This window comes from Heptranchias perlo, chromosome 43 (assembly GCF_035084215.1).
Source record: "Heptranchias perlo isolate sHepPer1 chromosome 43, sHepPer1.hap1, whole genome shotgun sequence".
Classification (NCBI taxonomy): Eukaryota; Metazoa; Chordata; class Chondrichthyes; order Hexanchiformes; family Hexanchidae; genus Heptranchias; species Heptranchias perlo.
This window is the reverse complement of record NC_090367.1, coordinates 5242175-5260052: the sequence shown is the minus strand read 5'-3', so window position 1 is coordinate 5260052 and position 17878 is coordinate 5242175. Positions and strand designations below refer to the sequence as shown.

The 17878-nt window shown below is 45.7% G+C and overlaps 1 protein-coding gene across 1 annotated transcript in view; it reads right to left on the bottom strand.

Annotated features, from left to right (window-relative positions):
- The window catches only part of LOC137306462 (ependymin-like), a 45951-nt gene extending 28722 nt beyond the window's left edge, over positions 1-17229 (bottom strand). Inside the window, exons 1-7 of the mRNA XM_067975691.1 lie at positions 16208-17229; positions 14872-14964; positions 11422-11456; positions 6324-6449; positions 4380-4560; positions 3412-3499; positions 1559-1663 (exon numbers count right to left, since the gene is read on the bottom strand). Coding sequence (XP_067831792.1) covers positions 1588-1663; positions 3412-3499; positions 4380-4560; positions 6324-6449; positions 11422-11456; positions 14872-14947 — 582 coding nt within the window. The 5' untranslated portion in view covers positions 14948-14964; positions 16208-17229 and the 3' untranslated portion in view covers positions 1559-1587. The remainder of the gene's footprint in view (positions 1-1558; positions 1664-3411; positions 3500-4379; positions 4561-6323; positions 6450-11421; positions 11457-14871; positions 14965-16207) is intronic.
- Positions 17230-17878: the final 649 nt, after the last annotated feature.

The following is a 17878-nucleotide window of genomic DNA, read 5'->3' as shown; positions in this document are numbered from 1 at the left end:
GTTGTTCTCCTTAGAACAGAGATTAAGTTGAGATTTGACAGAAGAGTTCAAAATCATGGTTTAGATAAAGTAAATAAAGAGAAACTGTTCCCATTGTTGGAAGGGTCGAGAACCAGGAGGACACAGATTTAAGGTGATTGGCGAAAGAAATACTTTTTTACGCAGCGAGTAATTATGATCTAGAATGTACTGCCTGAAAGGGTGGTGGAAGCAGATTCAACTGTGGCTTTCAAAAAGGAATTAGATAAATATTTGAAGGGAAAACATTTGCAGGGCTACGGGGAAAAAGTGGGGGAATGGGACTAAGTGGATTACTCTTACGAAGAGCTAGCACCAGCTCAACAGGCCAAATGGTCTCCTTCTGTGCTGTAACCATTCTGGTCCAGGAGGCTGAACATAAGAGGAATAACTGGGTAAAGGCTAGAAGCATGACATTTTTGAAGTCTTGGGAAAGAATGAGAGAAGGAAATGGTACGGTGTATCCTGGACAGAATGGGGATGCAGGGAGGAGCAGGGCTGTGTAGGGTGATGTTTGAAGCTTAAGAGAGGAATGAGAGCGGAAAGTTCAGAGGAGCAATGTTATCAATAGATTAACAATCTTGTGTATGTGAGCACTTCCCATCCAACTTCCTGTTACAATTTTTGGTCACACTTCACATCAACATGTAACATTGAAACTGCCTGTGTAAACATTTAGAATGGAAATGCTGTATGTAAACAGTTGCCTGTAACAATGTAGTTGCAGCCTCTGACCAGTAGATTGTGCTGTGGAGTGAGATTCTGAAGTCTTAGTCACAACTTTGTGGCCATGTTGTATATTAAAAAAAACTTTTATTCAAATCACTGGTTTGGCCTCAGCTGGAGTATTGTATCCAATTCTGGGCACCACGCTTTAGAAAAGACGTCAAAGCCTTGGAGAAGGTGCAGAGGAGATTTACTACAATACCACCAGGGATGAGGGGTTTAAGTTATGTGGACAGACTAGAGAAGATTGGATTATTCTCCCTGGAGCAGAGAAGGTTAAGGGGAGATGTAATAGAGGCGTTTAAATTGTGAGGGGTTCAGAGAGTAGAAGGGGAGAAACTGTTTCCAGTGGCAGGAGGGTCTGTAATCAGAGGAAAGTGATTTAAAATAATTGGCAAAAAAGCCAGAGAGATGATGACAAGAACATTTTTTTTTAAAACACAGCGAGTTGTTATGATCTGGAACGCACTGCCTGAGAGGGCGGTGGAAGCAGATTCAATAATAATTTTCAAAAGGGAATTGGATCTCAAGTTAAAAAGGAAGAATTTGCAGGGCTGTGGGGAAAGAGCAAGGAGTGGGACTAATTGGATTAGCTCTTTCAAAGAGCAGACACAGGCACGATGGGCCGAATGGCCTCCTTCTGTGCTGTATGATTTTATTATGAACTGATCCTGGGCACCACACAGGTAGTTTACTGGTGTCATATAATTTCTCTGGAAATGAGACTGGGAAAGTTTATAACCCCAATAAGCAGGCAGGCAGGCGATGTAATTATTCTTTATTACAACAAATCAGATGGATTCTTGTATTGTACCTGTTCCACGAGAGAATATTCTCTCAGATTCAGTTCAGATTAGTGCACTCTGAAGGAGGGAAGAACACAGAAGGATCGCTGATCCCTATCGACAAGTCATAGAACCTAGAAATTAAAATAAAGTACAGACTTGCATTATACAGTGCATTATCACATCTCTCAAACAGCCCAAAGTTCTTCACATACAATGAAGTGTTTGTTATGTGGGCAATCACAGCAGCCATTCTGAGCCATTAAGATCCCACAAACAGCAAATGAGATGATTGACCAGTTAATCCGTTTTTGGTGATGTTGATTGAAGGAGAAATGTTGGGCCCAGGGACTGGGGAGAACTCCCCTGCTCTTCTTCCAACAGTGCAATGAGATCTTTAACATCCACCTGAACAGGGAGACGGGCCCTCGATTCAGTGTCTCATTGAAGAAAAATGTGGCAACAACAATAACTTGTGTTTATACAGCGCCTTTAATGTGGTAAAAACATCCCAAGGCGCTTCACAACAGCGTTATCAGACAGAAATTTGACTGAGCCACACGGAGATTTTAGGACACGTGACCAAAGCTTGGTGAAAGAGGTAGGTTTAAGGAGCATCTTAAGAGGAGTAGAGAGAGGTGGGGAGATGGAGAGATCTTGGCAGGGAATTCCAGAGCTTAGGGTCCAGGCAGCTGAAGGCACGGCTGCCAATGATGGAGCAATGAAAATCAGGGACGCACAAGAGGCCAGAATTGGAGGATCGTAGAGATTGCGGAGGTTACAGAGGTAGGGAGGGGGTGCGGACATGGAGGGATTTGAAAACAAGGATGAGAATTTTAAAAATTGAGGCGTTGATGGACTGGGATCCAATGTAGGTCAGTGATTACAGGGGGTGATGGGTGAACGGGACTTGGTGCAAGTTGGGATACGGGCAGCAGAGTTTTGGATGAGCTCAAGTTTACAGAGGGTGCAAGTTGGGAGACCGGCCAGGACAGCCCATTGTAGGGACACACTCCAGTGTAGTACCTAAAGTATGGGCTCAAGTGCTGGAGTGGAGTTTGAACCCATATCCTTTACGTCTGTAACGCATTCCCCTCCTCCCCCGAGGATCTTCTCCTATGCTTCTCCTCCCCACCATCTGTGCTTTACTCCCAAGCACGAAGGAGGAAAATTTGCCCCTAAATATTCTAATAGCCCTTATCTGAGTTGGGTACAGTGCTCAATTTACAAAGACTTATTTTTGCCCAGGATCTGTGTGGTGTAAATTAAGCTTGCTGACCTTTTTGATAATCCATACTCCACACATCACACCAGTCCCGGGAGCTGGGCTCAGAAGCACATGCCTTACATTGACACGGTCTCATTGTTCTGAACAGTGAATTTCAGGGGATCGGTTTCATAGAAAAATGAAACACGAGCTCCCTCTGGTTGCTCAGCTGGCTCAGTTTGGAGTCAGCCGTTGCTCAGTGAGTAGCACTCTTGCCTCAGAGTCAGAAGGTTGTAGGTTCAACTCCCACTCCAGAGACTTGAGCACATAATCCAGGCCGACACCCCCAGTGCAGTACTGAGGTGCCATCTTTCGGATGAGACGTTAAACAGAGGACCCGTCTGCCCTCTCAGGTGGAAGTAAAGATCCCAAGGCACTATTTCGAAGAGGAGCTGGGGAGTTCTCCAATAGTGCCATGGGACCTTTTACACTCACCCGAGAAATGGGTTCAGCTATATTACTGCCGTCAAGCATTTTGCCAACACTCACTATCTGGGTGTTGCTGCCTTATCCCCATGAGAATCGGCCCCTTCAGAAGTAGAGAAAGAGAGCATGAGGCCGGGGGGGGGGGGGGGGGTGTAAAACAAACACAGGAAAAAGTGTAATTAAACTCACGATTCAAAGGCATATCCGGACTCGTTGTTGTAGATGATCGCAGATACAGGGAGACAACCGGACTCCGTGACGGTCAAAGTGTAGGCACCTGAAAAACAAACCAATGGGGTCAGATCAACAGTGATGGACAGATCTTCTTCCAACCGTCTGCAGTAATGGACTAAACGTCTATCAGGTCAAGTCAGTCACCAGCAGTCCTGAACCCCGAGTGGGTAATTGCTCCATATGGTGCGGTACAGATCGAAGCTGCACTCTTCTGATCACAAAACAGATACAGATGAGGACGGTCATTCTGCCTCCTTATTTCGTCTAATAAGATGAACTCCAGTCACCCCCATCTCAGCATCAACTGTTTCTTCAATGATTCTAGGTTTTTAGCCCCAGTTAAACTCCAGCAATATGCTGCGCACACTTGGTAATCCCGATGCCTTAGCTCTTGCCAAGATGTGACTGCTACTTCCTCTGGGCTTTGGTAAGTGTGAAGTGTCCCTACAGGGAGAGTGTGTGCACTCCCTATCAGGGCAAACAGAAACTCTACCGATGTGGAATTCTCAGTGGTTTGGTTTGGTTTGAAGGCCATGTAGCCTGGTGATACGTTTCAAATGTGCAAGTTGATCAAAGAGGTTGAGCACCAAGTCATACAAATCAGAGAGGTCCCAAACTCAATCTATGCTCTGTGCTGAATTAGATGGAGTTACAAAGGGGAAAACCAACCAGGGTTCCTGTTACTGACTTTTAATTCAAGGATCTCATCTGCTAGGGGACAATGGTTAGACATTGGGTGAGGCCAGGATTAGCCTGAGTAGGTGGTACCCTCCAAAGTGGCATATTCTGTCTAGCCTCGTATTGGAGAATGGTCAGTTGGATGAGATACCCGAAGGGTGGCCAGTGCCCATGGAACTTTACCCCAGTCTGAGTGAGAGCGCGGAGGGGACAGAGAGAGAGTCAGGGGCCACCCTTAAACTTACTATCGCCAATAACAGCAAGCCAGATATTGGCGAACATCCCCTCCCATGAAGCAGAGGATCCTCCGATGAAGATCTGGGCATAGAACGTTGATTCCTGGGGGACTGCAATCTCATGGAAGGGAGTGTGGAGAGGAGACTTCTCACAGGTCCTGTTCTGGGGGTGGAATCGATACATGATGGCCTGCAAGCAGGGAAAAAGAGAGAGAGAGAAAACGCAAATTAAACAAGGATATTTAGGTACAACAACTTGTACAGACCAGAACCCCCAGGGTACAGAAACTCCACACAGACCAGAACCCTGAGGTAGTGCTGTAGTGGTTATGTTACTGGACTAATAATCCTAAGATAGAGAGTTCAAATCCCACAGTGTCCGTTTTTAAAAATCTGGAAATAAAAAGTTGGTATCAGTAAAAGCAACCATGAAGTTGTCAGGTTGTTGTAAAAACCCAACTGGTTCACTAATGTCCTTTTAGGGAATGAAACCTGCTGTCCTTTCCTGGTCTGGTCCACATGTGACTCCTGTCCCACACTGATGTGGTTGACTCTTAAGTACGCCCTGAAGTGGCCGAGTAAACCAATCAGTTGTAACAAACCACTACACCACCACCTTCTCAGGGCAATTAGGGATGGGCAATAATTGCTGGCCTTGCCAGTGACACCCACACGCTGAGAACGAATAATAAAAAAGTACAGAAACCCCTTACAGACCAGAACCCCTCGGGTTCAATCCCTGGATTAGGCAGAGTTAACTGATTTTAGCCAACGGGGCTAAACAGGGCGGAAACAAGATGCTTATCCAGTGACATCTGCTGAAAAGTATGTATGCAAATATGTTGCACTGTGATGTCCTCCACAGTCAAATAGCCTGCTGAAACTTAACTCATGAACATTTGTGCCATGGGCTGCAGATGGAACTATGCCTCAGCATGTGTCAGCACCTTTACTTACAGGAGATATAAGAGGCAAGGGTGGGGGGGAAATACAGTTAGAGGTCAAGAGTTGACAAGGTCCATTTTAGCACACCTAGCACAGAGCTTCACGCGGTGCGAGTAGGATATCAGGAATTCAGGCGCGAGGATCAGTATGCTTCATTCACAGCCTAAGTAAAACTCCATCCATTGACTTCGTCTGCACTCAAAATCTCAAGACCTGTTTTTGGTGCAGGACATTCTGCGCTGGGAGTGCTAATTTATTAAATCTGCCCCAAACCCATTAATTGATTATTCTGATCAGTTGCTCTGCCATGCATTTCCACCACTTTCTGTTTTCACTAATAGATCTCCCATAGTGTGACGGAGGATGCAGTGGGGCTACAAGGACACCTAGTGGCTGCATCCTGCAACCATGTCACAGGGACCTGTTTACATAGGGAACTCATTATACTGATTACAAAGGTATTTTCGATGTTAAATATTGAGATAAATAACGTGCCCAAAAAATCCTGACAATGGGAAGTAAAATTTGTGGACAGAAAATGCATGTACACTCAACATTTTTAATATATTAGTCAATTGCTCACATAGAATCAAAAAAAAGGGTAGTCTCCAGGTGAAGCAGGGTTAGAGGGCAGGGCAGAATTGAACCCGCGCTGTACCTACACTGGGAGTGTTTGATGGGACAGTGTAAAGTGCGTTTTACTCCGTACTGTACCTGCCCAGCGCATGTTTGATGGGACAGTCTAGAGGGAGACTTACTGTGTCGAACACGGGTGTGCTTGTTGTTGACACTGGACTCCCAATGGAAAATATCCCCACACTTACATCCCTCCCCTTGATTCTCACAAAAAGAATGGCCTCCTTATGTGGTGTCAGATTCTTTCATCAGCCGAGGTTCAGAAGCAGGTCACTTGGGTGGGTTTTTGGCCAGCAAAACGAGGGAGGGGAACTCAGAGAGAAAACGTATTTAAAGTTAAAAACCAGACCCACATGGTCCCTGTAAACTCACCTCCTCGAATAGGAAGAACTCCTCCACTGTGCCCATTCCATTCCCTTCTTTATTGAGATAGACCTTCTTTTGAACAGCGTTATAGGAGAATTTAACCATATCCAGAACTTTCTTGCTCACATTGATCTTTAAAAGAACAAAACAGAGGGGAATCTTGAGGGCAACCAATTCATTCTTAATGAAACAGCAACTCGTTTTTCTTCCTCCTCTCTCTCTTTCCCCCCCCCCCCCCACCCCGCCCAGTGAATTAAATGAACTCACAGGGAGGTGAGATTTCCGAATTGGAGCTCAGTATTAGATGACTTACTCCAGAGGTTATTTCTGTTGCTGTACCCAGATATATGTATTTTTTAAAAAAAATTCTGCAGTGAGAGCACTTTTCTTATGGGTGCCTTACACTGAGATTCAGAAGTTAGGACAGAGTATTAGCAGAATCCCTGGGACTATTGTCAGGTGGAGAGAGAACCAGAGGAAAAAACCTACTTGACCTCGTCCTCACCAATCTAACTGTCACACATGCATCTGTCCATGACAGTATTGGTAGGCATGACCACTGCACAGTCTTTGTGGAGACGAAGTCCCGTCTTCACACCAAGGACACCATCCAACGTGTTGTGTGGCACTACCACAATGCTAAATGGGATAGATTCAGAACAAATCTAACAGCTCAAAACTCGGCATCCATGAGGAGCTGTATGCCATCAGCAGCAGCAGAATTGTATTCCACCACAATCTAACCTCATGGCCCGGCATATTCCTCACTATTATTGTCAACAAGCCAGGGGATCAACCCTTGTTCAATGAGGGGGGGGGGGGGGATAAAAAGAGTGTCGAAGAGCATGCCAGGAGCAGTACCAGGCGTACCTAAAAATGAGTTGCCAACCTGGTGAAGCTACAACTCAGGACTACATGCATACTAAACAGCGGAAGCAGCATACTATAGACAAAGCTAAGCAATCCCACAACCAACGGATCAGATCAAAGCTCTGGAGTCCTACCACATCCAGTCGTGAATGGTGGTGGACAATTAAACAACTAACGGGAGGAGGAGGCTCTGTGAACATCCCATCCTCAATGATGGCCGAGCCCAGCACGTGATTGCAAAAGACAAGGCTGAAGCGTTTGCAACCATCTTTAACCAGAAGTGCCGAGTGGATGATCCATCTCGGCCTCCTCCCGATATCCCCACCATCACAGAAGCCAGTCTTCAGCCAATTCGATTCACTCGACGTGATAAAGAAACGGCTGAGTGCACTGGATACAGCAAAAGCCATGGGTCCCGGCAACATCCCGGCTGTAGTGCTGAAGATTTGTGCTCCAGAGCTAGCTGCGCCTCTAGCCAAGCTGTTCCAGTTCAACCACAACACTGGCATCTACCCGACAAAGTGGAAAATTGCCCAGGTATGTCCTGTCCACAAAAAGCAGGACAAATCCAATCCGGCCAATTGCCGCCCCATCAGTCTACTCTCAATCAGCAAAGTTATGGAAGGTGTCGTCAGCAGGACTTACTCACCAATAACCTGCTCACCGGTGCTCAGTTTAGGTTCAGACAGGACCACTCAACTCCAGACCTCATTACAGCCTTGGTCCAAACATGGACAAAAGAGCTGAATTCCAGAGGTGAGGTGAGAGTAATTGCCTTTGACATCAAGGCAGCATTTGACTGAGTATGGCAGCAAGGAGCCCGAGTAAAATTGAAGTCAACGGGAATCAGGGTGAAAACTCTCCAGTGGCTGGAGTCATACCTAGCACAAAGGAAGATGGTATTAGTTGTTGAAGGCCAATCATCTCAGCCCCAGAACCATCGCTGCAGATGTTCCTCAGGGCAGTGTCCTAGGCTCAGCCATCTTCAGCTGCTTCATCAATGACCTTCCCTCCATCATAAGGTCAGAAGTGGGGGTGTTCGCTGATGATTGCACAGTGTTCAGTTCCATTCGCAACCCCTCAGATAATGACGCAGTCCATGCCCGCATGCAGCAAACCTGGACAACATCCAGGCTTGGGCTCATAAGTGGCAAGTAACATTCGCGCCAGACAAGTGCCAGGCAATGACCATCTCCAACAAGTGATAGCCGAACTACCTCCCCATGACATTCAATGGCATTACCATCGCCGAATCCCCCATCAACATCCCGGGGGTCAACATTGACCAGAAACTTAACTGGACCAGCCATATAAATACTATGGCTGCAAGAGCAGGTCAGAGGCTGGGTATTCTGCGGTGAGTAACTCACCTCCTGACTCCCCAAAGCCTTTCCACCATCTACAAGGCACAATTCAGGAGTGTGATGGAATACTCTCCACTTGCCTGGATGAGTGCAGCTCCAACAACACTCAAGAAGCTCGACACCATCCAGGACAAAGCAGCCCACTTGATTGGCACCCCCATCCACCACCCTAAACATTCACTCCCTCTACCACTGGCGCACCGTGTACCATCTACAAGATGCACTACAGCAACGCACAAAGGCTTTTTCGATAGCACCTCCCAAACCCACGACCTCTACCACCTAGAAGGACAAGGGCAGTAGATGCATGGGAACACCACCACCTGCACCACGTTCCCCTCCAAGTCACACACCATCCCGACTTGGAAATATATCGCCGTTCCTTCATAGTCACTGGGTCAAAATCCTGGAACTTCCTACCCAACAGCACTGTGGGAGAACCTTCACCACATGGACTGCAGCAGTTCAAGGCAGCAGCTCACCACCATCTCGAGGGCAATTAGGGATGAGCAATAAATGCTGGCCTTGCCAGCGACACCCACATCCCATGAACGAATAAAAAAGTATTAGCAGAGTCCCTGAGTGTGTGTCAGTATATCATGGAATTGAGGGTAATATATTAGAATGGATTGAGGATTGGTTAACAAACAGAAAACAGTAGGAATAAACAAGTCATTTTTGGACTGGCAGGTTGTAACTTGTGGGGTGGTGCAAGGATCAGTGTTTGGGCCTCAGCTGATGATGATATATAACTGAATTAGATGAGTGGACAGAGTGTAATGTATTCAAGTTTGCTGCTGATATAAAGCTAGATGGAAAGTAAGCTGTGAGGAGGATGCAAAGAGGCTGCAAAGGGATATAGACAGGTTAAGTAAGTGGTGGCAGATGGAGGATAATGTGGGGAAATGTGAAATTATCCACTTTGGTAGGAATAGAAAAGCAGAATTTTTAAGGTGAGAGACTAAGAAATGTTTGTTCAGAGGGATGTGTGTGTCCTTGTACACGAATGACAAAGTTAGCATGCAGGTACAGCAAGCAATTAGGAAGGCAAACTAAGGGAATCAAGGGATATGGGGATAGGGTGGAAAAAGTGGAGTTGGGCTAGATGATCAGCCATTATCTTATTGAATGGCAGTGCAGGCTGAAAGGCCTACTCCTATTTCTTATGTTCTGTAGGAGTGTCGCCAGCATCTCCAGATCCTTCGCACTGACAGGTGCTAGGGACGGTCTGCTCACTGGTGCATTATTTTTCCCAATTGAAAAGCATAAGATCATTCAAAGCTTCAGCTGTTCAAGTTTAATCACTCCCTCCCTCTCCAGGTTATGTACTGCACTCACTGATCCACACTGCTACAGTGAAACGGCTGAGTCACTATCAGTAAAGGGACTTCAGCCACTTTTACACTGCACCTGTGTCACCAGCCTTAGCTAGTCTGGCGGGTTTCACTGTGCCTGCACACGTCAGGGTCCGGGGCATTGGCACAGTAACCACGCAGCTTTCGAAAGGAGAGCAGCTGGTCACCGAGCGTCTGAATTCTCCCCTGCCCCCTTCACCAAACCAGTTCTTCCACTTTCCAATGCAGACGGACTGGTTGAATATTTACAGCGGTTTCTGTTTCTCATTTCCGCCATTCCATTCTGCACGGAGAGTGCGCCTGTAAGGGCTCCTCCTGCACATTCTTCCTCTCCTCCCGAATCACCTATACAACCGATAGACCTGATTTACCATGTATGGAATCTTAATACATTCCGACAAAATTTCTAATTGTGCTATTTTAACACAGGGATTAACTCAGGTTAACAATGTTGTCTTAATACAGGAATTGCCCTGGGTATGTGATATTTGAACAGAGGGATTAATCTGGGCTAATATCTGCATTAAAATAGCAGGGATTAACCTGGGCTAATATCTGCTGTTTTAACAAAGATTAACATCTGCAATTTTAATGCTGGGATTAACCCAGGTTAATATTTGCAAATTTAATGCAGAGTTGATCCCAAGTTTACCAATCCTATTTTAACATAGGGATTAACTCAGGTTAACAATGCTGTTTTAATGCAGGGATTGCCCCAGGTTTCTGATATTTGAACAGAGGGATTAATCGGAGATTAAAATCTGCTTTCAAGCCGTGCTACATTTTAAGCGATTGTACCAAGACACGGCTGATTGTAATTTCTACCTAATAATCTCTCCCCGCCTCAGGGTTTGGATTGGGAGTCTCAAACTCAGCCCGGAGGTGAAAGGGTTCAGTTCGATTCAATCTATTCTGAAAGGAAATGGGGTCTGGAATTGACGAGCTCTGGAATTCCCTCTCTAAAACTCTCCGCCTCCCTCTCCTCCTTTAAGACACTCCATAAAAGCCACCACTTTTGACCCAACTGTCCTAATATCTCATGTGGCTCGGTGTCAATTTTTGGTCCAATTATGCTCCTGTGAAGCGCCTTGGGATGTTTTACCACGTTAAAGGCACTGTATAAATGCAAGTTCTTGTCACTTAATGTGCTTTGATTTGTTCTGGCCTTGGGAGAGCGATATTTATGCTCTGTTCTCTCCTGTTTAGGTCCAATGGCTGCCAGTCTCTATAATGCTGCGCAATAGGGAGACCCAACCATACAGGGGTGCAGGCTCAGGGGACCAGCTCCCCCGCATTTAGTTTGAGCAACGGGACGCACACAACCCGACTAGATCCATGGAGCCACATTTCCGTAGCAAAAAGTTGCTGCCAGTTCCGTGCGGAGCGGGCAAACTGTGGGCTTGACCTAACCTCCACCTTGCTCAAGTGAATTAACATAACAGATTTGATGCCCTCCCCTCAAACTATGCACTCTGGGAGATCAGAGTCATCAGGACGTGCACTGTTGATACTCACAATAATCTTTCTACCTTCCAGGAGCTTTGGTGCAGCTGTAGGTTAAAAAGGGAAAGAGAGAGAAAAGGTCAATTATAGCCATTGCAAGTTTATTGGAGAGGTAATTCTACAAGTTTACAGTCCCTGGGTATTCAGGCACACAGACCATTTGGCCCAACTGGTCTATGCTGGTGTTCATATTCTACCCATGACTCCTCCCACTGTAATTACCTCTTCCCACCCTGCCCCCCCAATATCCCTCTATTCCCACCCTGCCTCCTGTATCCCTCTATTCCCTTCTCCCTCATGTATGCATCAATGCTATCTACTTCAACCACTCCATGTAGCAGCGAGTTCCACATTCTCACCACTGTGCAAAGAAATTCCTCCTAAATTCTTTATTTCACCTGTTAGTGACTATCTTATATTTATGCCCCCTTGTTCTGGACTCCCCCACAAGTGGAAACAGTTTCTCCTCATCCACCCTATAGAACCACTTCATAATTTTAAAGACCTCCTTCAGGTCTCCTCTTTTCCAGAGAGAAGAGCCCCACCCTGCTCAATCTTTCTTGATAGTTCCATCCTCTCAATTCTGGCAACATCTTTGTAAATCTTTTCTGCACCTTTTCCAGTCCTTCAATAACCATTTTTTTGTAGTACAGAGACCAGAACTGCACACAGTACTCAAAGTGTGGTCTAAAGAAAGATTCTATATAAATTTAACATTACCTCCCCACCTTTATATTCTATTCCTTTGTTTGCACTCTTATGGCCTTATCAACTTGTGTTGCTATTTTGAGTGATTTATGCAACCGGTCCTCATAATTTAACCTTTAAGTCCTGGTATCCTTCTGGTGAATCTATGCTGCACCCCCAAGGCCAATATAACCTTCCTGAGGTGCAGTGCCCAAAATTATACACAGTACACCAGATGGGTTCTGAGCAAGGCTCTGTACAACTGAAGCATAACCTGGTCATGGTCTCCCAGCCCTCGAGATAAATTCCATTAGCCTTTTTGATTACTTTTAGTACCAGTGCACCAGCTTTTAGTGATTTGTGTATCTGGGATACCCAATTCCCTTTGCTCCTCGTCTCACCATTCAGAAAACATTCCAATTTGTCTTCCTTGGATTCAAAGTGGATGACCTCACATTGAACTCCATCGGCCACAGTTTTGCCCACTTAGTCTAACTTCCTGCTCCCATCTACACAACTTACGGTGTCTCCTAATTTAGCGTCATCTGCAAATGTGGATATACAAATCTCTATTCTTTCATCCAAGTCATTGATAAATATGGTGAAAAGCTGAGGCCCCAGTACAGATCTTGTCAAAACCCCTCCAAAGAACATTCCCCTTTATCCCTACTCTGTCTTCTACATCCCAAACTATTGGCACCCAAGAAGGAAAAGATAGGTTGTTTTTTTTGGGGGGGGGGGGGGGGGGGGGGGGGCTGATGGTGCAAAGCAAAAGGGGGTGATAATGGGCCAAGTAAGGAAACAAAAGATGGATCTCTGAGGAGCTGTAAATGGCAACAGCAGAACCTTTACCAGCACCTGCTGTCCGAAAAAATTAGAGCAGTGGTTGTTGAAATCAATGTAGAGTCCGGAAGATTGTAAAATGCCAAATCAAAAGACGAGGTGCTGTTCCTCGAAACAGTGTCGGAGGCAGAGGACAGGGAGGTCAGAGTGGGAGTAGGACGGAGAATTAAAATGGCAAGTGACCAGAAGCTGATAGTCACCCTTGCAGACTGAACGGAGATGTTCAGCAAAGCGATCACCCAATCTGCCTTTGGTCTCCATGATTTAGAGACGACCACAGTGAGTAGTGAATACAGTATATTAAATTGAAAGAAGTACAAGTAAATTGCTGTTTCACCTGTTGCTACTTTTGTTTGGAGCCCTGGACGATGGGAAGGGAGGTGGTGAAAGGGCAGGTGTTGCATCTCCTACTCTTCATGGGCAGGGGAGCTGGAGTTGGGGGTGATGGAAGAGTGGATCAGGGTGTTCTGGAGGGTACGGTCTCTTCGGAATACTGAAAGGGGAAGATGTGTTTAGTGGTGGCATTGCACTAGAGGTGACGGAAATGGCGTTGGATGATCCATTGAGTGTGGAGGCTGGTGGAAGGTAAGGATAAGGGGGACCCTATCATGATTATGGGAGGGAGGAGAAGGGGTGATGGCAGAAGCGAGAGAAATGGGACGGACATGGTCGATGGTCCTGTCAACTACTGTGGAGGGGAATCCTCAATTCAAAAGGAAGACATATCGGAAGTACTGGTGTGGAAGGTGGCATCGTCAGAACAGATATGACTGAGACAGAGAAACTGGGAGAAGGGAATAGAGTCCTTACAGGAAGCAGGGTGGGAAGTGTAATCTAGGTAGCTGTGGGAGTCAGTGGGCTTACAGTGGATATTGGTTGACAGCCTATCCCCAGAAACGGAGATAGAGAAGTCGAGGAAGGACAAGGAAAAGTTGGAGATGGACCATTTGAAGGTGAGGGAGGGGTGGAAATCGGAAGCAAGGTTGTTGAAATTTTCCAGTTCAGGGCGAGAGCATGAAGTGGCACCAGTATAGTCATCAACGTACCAGAAAAAGTGGTGAGGGAGGGGACCAGAGTAGGACTGGATCAAAAGAATGTTCCATGTATGCCATGAAAAGGCAGGCATAGCTGGGACCCATACGGGTTTCCATAGCAACACCTTTAATTTGGAAGTAGTGAGTGGAGTCAAAGGAGAAGATGATCAATGTAAGAACAAGTTCAGCCAGGCGGAGGAGGGTGGCCGTGAACGGGGACTAGTTGGGGTCCATTCAAGGAAGAAGCAGATGGCCCACAGGCCGTCCTAGTGGGGGATGGAGGTGTAGAGGGACTGGACATCTATGGTCAAAAGGAGGCGGTTAGGGCTGGGAAACTAGAAACTGTTAAAGTGTCGGAGCGCAATGGAAGAGTCGTGGATGTAGGTTGGAAGATACTGGACAAGGGGAGAAGAGAGTTGAGATAGGAAGAAATAAGTTCAGAGGGGCAAGAACAGGCTGAAAATGATAGAATTACCAGGGCAGTCCTGTTTGTGGATCTTGAAGGAGGAACGGTTTGTATTCCCTCAATCTAATTGAGGTATTTAAAATGATAAAGGGATTCGATAGGGTAGAAACAGTGAAACTATTTCCTCTGGTGGGGGAATCCAGAACAAGGGGGCACAATCTTAAAGAAACGTATATCGGGGATGTGGGGCATGGAAAGCAGCTCCCCATGATTTTCAATCCAATCGTTGGGTTGGGGACACTCATCACAGTGCCCAAATTCCTGATAGCCATTGTGCAAAACTATTTGCAGGGAGTGCTAATGTGAAATCCGCCCCCTTAATGGACGGTCGCTCCCGAAACGTTGACCTACCTCCTCTGAGGCTGGGCCTTTCCAGCCATTTCCGTTCTATTTCCCTGGTACCTGGTGTAACACGATATAAAGTGCACTTACAGCAAGGTTCAGGTTTGCCTCCTTCAGTCACCAGGAAGGATAAGGAGCAGATGGAGAGAGCAGCCAGCAGCTTCATGGTGTTACGTTGGGTATCTGATTTTCAAATCATATGGATACACAAATAAAAACAGCATTAGGATCCCTTTTCTTGTGATTAACTCCATTCTCTTCCGTTAAACACCTTGTTCAATGTCGTCTCAATGGCTCTGGAGTAATGGCTCCCTGCCTACTGAACCATAGAAACCAGGAGCAAAGTTTGAAGACCAGTTTCCACTCATCGCAGCCAGAGAGAGAGAGTAAAAGATGCTATAATTGGCCTTAGTGTCACTGGGTTTGACAGGGGAAGAATGAGCCTGAATTCATCCATCCCCCCCTACTGGAAAATGCAACCTCCTCCTAGCGTCTTCCTTTGACTGAGAACTTAAACCAAGGCCCGTCTGCCCGTTCAGCTGAATAGGATCTTTAATATCCATAGGAACTATTTGAAGGGCAGGGAATTTTTCTGGTGCCTTCAATCAGCGCTTCCCCAAGAAAGGAACGCAGCCCAGGACGGTGCACATACCTTCAACAGGTGTTCTGATATTTCAGCCAATGGGTCTCATGGGGCCCAGGCCGGACTGCCACTTATGCAGATTTGGACTGGACTGTCGAGAAATTTCTCTTTGCCGCTGATATCCTAACGCGCACCAAGTCCTGTTCACCCATCAACCCCGTGCGCACTGACCTACAGTAGCGCCCGGTACGGCATTGCCTTGATTTTAAAATTCTCATTGTGTTCAAATCCCTTCACTGCCTCACCCCTCCCAATTTCTGTAACCTCCTCCAGCCCTACAACCCTCAGCGATCTCTGCATTCCTCCAACACTGGCCTCTCGTACACCCCCATTCCCTTCACCCCACCATTGGTGACCTTACCATCAGCTATATAGGTCCTTGGCTCTGGAATGCTCTGGTTAAACCTCACTGCCTCTCCCTACTCCTTTAAGATGCTGCTTAAAACCTGCCTCTTTGACCAAACGTTTGGTCACTTAATCCCGATATCTCCTTCGTTGGCTCAGTGTCAATTTTTGTCAGATAAACATTCCTGTGAAGCACCTTGGGGCATTTTACTATGTTAAAGGCGCTATATTAATGTAAGTTGTCGACGACTGTGGAGCCATACCCCAGCAACGGTCAGCACATCCAGGGCGAAGGGAAGATGACAAAACAAAAAACTCTATTTAAACAATGCTAGCAACAAATTCTGAAAATGGGAAGAGGCTAACACGGTCAGAGTTGCAGCCTGCTGTACGAGGTTTTGAAGCTTAACAAACAACTGATTTACGCTCCACACTCACCTGGATTCAAACGACTACGATGCTGTCACACCACTGAAGGTCAGGTTCAAACTGTTCCGAGACTTTATACATCCTGGTAATGAGGTAAACATCAGGTGACAGATCACTTATGTAACTGGACACAAAGTCAACCAATTAAGCGAAAAGGTTATGTGCAACACAACGGCAGAACTGATGTGATAAGAGTTGCGTATGTGATGTCAAGGATAGACGTTGGGTTCTGACAAAGTCCCTGGCACAAACACTTCTGGGAATTACAGGGGTTTTTTTTGGACAGGGGGAGGGGAAAGGTGATGGGATTCACTTTGGGGCAGTGGTTTCCAATCTTTTCCATATGGGGGCCCCCAATTGTATATAATCGACACGCTCCTCAGGAACCCCTGCCAATATCGACACGCTTCCCTTTCACAACCTCAGGATGTCCCAAAAACACTTTACAGCCAATGAAGTACTTTAGAAGTATAGTCACTGTTGCCATGTAGGAAACACAGCAGCCAATTTGCTCCCACAAACTTTTTTTTTTAAAAAAGTGATTTTGGTTGAGGGATGAATATTGACCAGGACACCAGGGAGAATGCCCCTGCTCTTTGAATAGGGCTATGGGATCTTAAGTCCACCTGAGGGGGCAGACAGGGCCACAGTTTAATGTCTCATGCAAAGGACTGCATTGGAGTGAGGCCATGGAGGGATTTGCAGATTAGGATGAGCATTTTGAGATTGATGTGTTGGAGGATAGGGAGCCAATGAAGGCCACCAAGCATTAGAGTGCTGGACAAGCAGAACAAGTAAGGGACAGGAGTTGGAGTTTATTATTGGGGGGGGGCGGAGGAGGGGAGTTTCAGAGGCTGCTGAGGAGGACGTTATGGAAATCAAGGCTGAACATCAATACATGAAAAAAATCCATGCAAAACCTACATGGAAAAAGCAGAGAGAGGAAAGACTTTGAGAGGAGTGTTAAGAAAATAGTAATCTAGAAAAGGTATTGAAGTGCAAGAGGGCACTGCAGAGAAATATAGCAAACTATGTTAAGCAATGTTTAACCTCAGTATCTTGTAAAGAGTAGTTAGGGCAAAACTCAAAAAAAGGATTAAAAAAGTGAGGTCACTGATGAAGGGAAAATTATATTTTCTAGAAAATACTGATTCAATATCCAATTATATTACAAGGAATGTTCTAGAGGATTTTGAAATCAGCCTGAGGGGAACTTAAGGAAATGTGTTTGTGCTTGGGGAAAGAAAACTGTTGAATCCCACCATTTTGTTTATTTTAATATTAATTATTGATTTTCTGATTGTTGTTAATTCTTTGGGATTGTGTCAATCAGAACCCACATACAACAGTGCTCACTTTGTGCTTCTCAAATGGTTTAACCATTTAACTAGTGAAGCACCAAAGATATTAATCTAGTTCTAGGAGAGTGCACAAATGTAGGAAATTAAATAGAGCAGCAAGTTTATGCCCAATTTGCCAAACAAAAACTGGTTTGTAGATCCACTGCATTAGAAGAAAAATTGTTGACATCAAGTAAAAACAAGAGTAAGCGAGCTTTAAGAATAGATAGAGGTCTTAAAGGTAATGAAAGGGTTTGATAGGGTAGACGTAGAGAAAATGTTTCTACTTATGGAGAGTCCAAAACTAGAGGTCATCAATACAAGATACTCACTAATAAAT